The following is a 4,125-nucleotide window of genomic DNA, read 5'->3' on the forward strand; positions in this document are numbered from 1 at the left end:
GTCACATAAGCCATCAGGATTAGAAACTACATTGGGCAATCCTCTCACAAGTTCATTGATATTGTTGAAGTTTAGGTGAGAAAGTCTTTTATGTCAGTTCCAGCTGTCTTCCACATATGCTCTACTCAGTAGACAAACTTCTGATTCATCAGTAATTGTGGAGACCCTGGCTTCATATAAACTACCATGTCTTACACCAGTCAATGTAATCTTGCCATCATACTTACTGATAATTTCACAATGCTCCTCATAGAAGTTGACATGGTAAACTCTGTCATATATTTGACTCACACTGATCAGATTATGCTTGAGTCCTGCAACTAGAGCTACATTTTCAATGATGACATTTCCAATTTTGATTTTGCTATATCCCAAGATTTTTTCTAAGTTGCCATATCCATAAGAAACGCTTGGGCCAACCTTCCCCTCAAATTCTGATAGCAGGGATTTGTAACCAGTCATGTGTCCTGAGCATCCACTGTCCAAGACTAGAGTATTCCTCATGTTAACCTGCAATCAGTAATTTGAATCAGTTAGTGTTTTTAAGGACCCAGACTTGCTTGGATCCTTTTGCCTTTTTAAGTTTGTTAACATATACAGCAGATGTAACACCCCAGTCCCATATCGAGGAGATTTGGGACTTCTGTTTAGTTTATAAGATGAAGTACTACTACTATGTGCACCAACAAATCATGATCTTTTGGGGGCCTGTGGTGGGCTAGTCGTTACCCAAGTTGGTTGCACTCGAGACAGTAAGGCTTCGGCTTATTTCGGACTCAGAATCGGGACTTGACCCGATTTTCGAAAAACACTCCGGATTTGACCTGGGTTGTCACATATGGTATTAGAGCTGACACTACAAGAATAATGTCAATAGACATCACACATTAGACATCGGTTAACTTTTCCACTGATGTTAAAAAAAGTATTGACATCACCCCATGTTTTTGTGATGTCTTTGTTCTTTGTAGACATCGGTTATAATTAAACCGATGTCTAAAATTCACCAAAAAAAACAAAATTCGCGCCCACCATTTCTTTCCCCCGTTAGTGAAATTTTCATTCATTTTTTAGTTCTACATTCCCCCCAATCCCAAAATTCTCCCCCCTTAACCAAATTTTGGTTCCCCCCAAATCAATTTTCAGACACAACAAAATCAAAACAAAAAACTAAAAACAAAAAAACTAAAAACTAACAGAAATTTTCTCTCTCTCTCTCTCTCTCTCTCGAAGCCCCCCTCTCTCTCGAACCTCTCTCCCCTCACAATCTCTCTGAACTCCGGTCAGCATCTCACCATCACAATCTCTCGAACCTCTCTCTCTCTCACCTCTCTCTCTCTCTCGAACCTGTCTGTGGAACCTCTCTCTCTCTCTCTCTCTCCGCTCTCAATCTCTCCGTTAAGCCTCTTTCAGTTAACCTCTCTACTTCAGTAAGTGTTGTATCTACTCGAATCGAACTTGTCTTCTCTGCATGAAGACCAGTTTTAAAAGTTGAGGATTTTTGAATTCAAAGCCCTAATTTTGTAAATTGGGGTTTTATCTAATTCGAAACCCTTATTTTTTTTATTAATTTAATGTCTAAACTTGTTGCTAATACTTTTCTTCTTGTTGTATACAGGACCTAAGTTGAGAAAAAGATTTAAAGCTTTAGGTAATTTGGGTGTTTTTGGTTGTACATTTGTATTTTTTAATTTATTTTTTATTTTTTCATTTGTTTGTAATGTTGTGATTTGTTTTTGCAGGACATTAGTGATGTTTAATTTTTCGATCTTCGGTGAGTTTTCTTTTCCAACTCTGTTTTGTATGCTTATACATTTGATTTGTTTTGTTAGTTTTGATAGTGTTTTTTTTGTCTATATGCTATGTAGTTGGTTCTTATGTTGATCTATGTGTTGTGTATAATATGCATTATGTATTATATGAAATCTCAATTTTGTTTTATTTGCAATTATGTGCAGGAGAATTCATTTTGGTATTAGTATGTTATATTTAAATGTAGTCGTGTTCTGAATTTTGGATGCAAGTGTGTGGTTAATTTAGTGATTGTGTATGCAAGTGTTTAGTTGAAAATAGTACATTTATAATTTGATAATCTGCATCCGTGATCTGACTATTATACTATGGTTAATTATATAGTGATTATACATTAAGTACCGAATGACTAGTTAATATATAGTACTAGTACTATAATTAAATGTATAATATGAATTACGTAATGCATTACAAATCGATTCATATCATATTATAATAAAATATATAACATTAAAATGTATAATATGCATTATGTATAATATGAATTCTCAGTTTTCTTATGTCGTTTATAGTCTGCCCTATGTGTGGATGTCATACTTAAAATCAAGTTAGACTTCTAAAATAAATATTAGACTTATAAAATAAATATAAGCCTTATACTGAATTTTTTAGTGACATACCAGGTGGTTTTAAATGGATAAGTCTTCGATAAAAGCCGATAGGGATTCTCTACAGTATGAAATTGGTGTTGAAAACTTCTTGATATTTGCCGAGGAAAATTTTAAAAACCCCAAGAAAATTCCTTGTCCTTGTGCACACTGCTCTAACTTCAAAAAGTTTTCTGTGAATATAATCAGAGGTCATCTTTATGAATCAGGGTTTAGTTTAGGATATTCTGATTGGATTTGGCATGGAGAAAACCATGATAATAGTACTAGGTCATCTGTTGGTAGTACTTGTCCTCCCTCGAAGCCCATACCAATTTCAGAAACATTTAACATGTGTGAAGCAGCCTATAGTAGGGAAGATTGCGATAAAGAGTCAGATAACTTTGAGAGATTTGTTGCCGATGCAGAACAACCTCTGTTTGAGGGAAGTGAGTGTACTAAACTAGAGTCGGTCTTAAAATTACATAATTGGAAGGCTAGGTTTGGAGTTTTCGATAAAGCTTTTACTGATCTGCTTCAATCAGTTGGATCAATTCTTCCTAAAGATAATCTGCTTCCGTCTAATATGTATGAAGCCAAGAAAACCTTGACTGATTTAGGCCTCGAGTATATTAAATTCCACGCTTGTCCAAATGACTGCGTATTATACAGGGGTCCAATTCTCGAGTCTTCTTCCGAGTGTCCCAAATGCCATCTCTCTCGCTGGAAAGTTGGGAAAGATGGTCAAGTTAGGGTAAATGTGCCAGCTAAGGTTATGTGGTATTTTCCAATAATCCCCAGATTTAAAAGAATGTTTAAATCTTCATCTACTGCTGAATTAATGAGTTGGCATGCAAATAATCGATCCAAAGATGGAAAGATGCGTCACCCCTCTGATTCTCCTTCTTGGAGAAATGTAGATTGTAGGTGGCCTGAGTTTGGTAGGGAGGCAAGAAATATATATTTAGGATTAGCGGCCGATGGTATAAATCCACACAACAATGGATTAAATAATCGGTACAGCTGCTGGCTAGTTATGTTAGTAACATATAATCTTCCTCCATGGTTATGCATGAAGAGGAAGTTTATGATGTTAACAACATTAATTTCAGGCCCACAAGAGCCTGGTAATGATATTGACGTATATCCCCAGCCACTGATCGACAATTTAAAAAAATTGTGGGAGGAAGGTGAACCAAATGTGTACGATGCCCATATCAAATCCTTTTTCACTCTAAAGGCAATCTTGATGTGGACAATAAATGACTTTCTGGGATATGGAAATTTGTCGGGGTGCGTTAATAAGGGTTATAGGGCCTGTCCAGTATGCGGTGATCAGACCGTGGCTAAATATGTAAGTCGTAGTAGAAAAATGAGCTACCAAGGACATCGTCGGTATTTAGATCTTTATCATCCGTATAGGAGACAAAGGACAGCTTTTAATGGAGAACAAGAATTTGGTTGTGCACCTGAACCACTTAGCGGAGAGGAAGTGTTGGGGAAATAACAGCAACTTAGGTTCAGTTTTGGGAAGGGGGAAGCCAAGAAAGGTGGAGTCTCCATGGAAAAAATAGTCAGTTTTTTTTTAGTTAGAGTATTGGAAGTTTCACCATGTTCGACATTGTTTAGATGTCATGCACGTCGAAAAGAACGTGTGTGATAATATAATTGGGACACTTCTGCACATGAAATTCAAGAGTAAAGACAGCCTTGCCTCACGTCTTAA

At 36.4% G+C, this 4,125-nt stretch overlaps 1 protein-coding gene across 1 annotated transcript; it reads left to right on the forward strand.

The window, feature by feature from the left end:
• The first annotated feature begins 2,445 nt into the window (after window positions 1-2,445).
• LOC141660531 (uncharacterized) lies at window positions 2,446-3,906 on the forward strand. Its single transcript, XM_074467523.1, has 2 exons — window positions 2,446-3,382; window positions 3,512-3,906. Exons 1-2 carry the CDS (start codon window positions 2,446-2,448, stop codon window positions 3,904-3,906), a joined length of 1,332 nt encoding a protein of 443 aa, XP_074323624.1.
• The last annotated feature ends 219 nt before the right edge of the window (window positions 3,907-4,125 follow it).

This window comes from Apium graveolens, chromosome 5 (genome assembly GCF_009905375.1).
Source record: "Apium graveolens cultivar Ventura chromosome 5, ASM990537v1, whole genome shotgun sequence".
Lineage (NCBI taxonomy): Eukaryota > Viridiplantae > Streptophyta > Magnoliopsida > Apiales > Apiaceae > Apium > Apium graveolens.

Coding starts and splice junctions, on each gene's coding strand:
- LOC141660531 (XM_074467523.1), top strand. CDS start 2,446: ATGGATAAGTCTTCGATAAAAGCCGATAGGGATTCTCTACAGTATGAA. Junction 3,383..3,511: donor TTTAGGATTAGCGGCCGATG/GTATAAATCCAC, acceptor CATTAATTTCAG/GCCCACAAGAGCCTGGTAAT.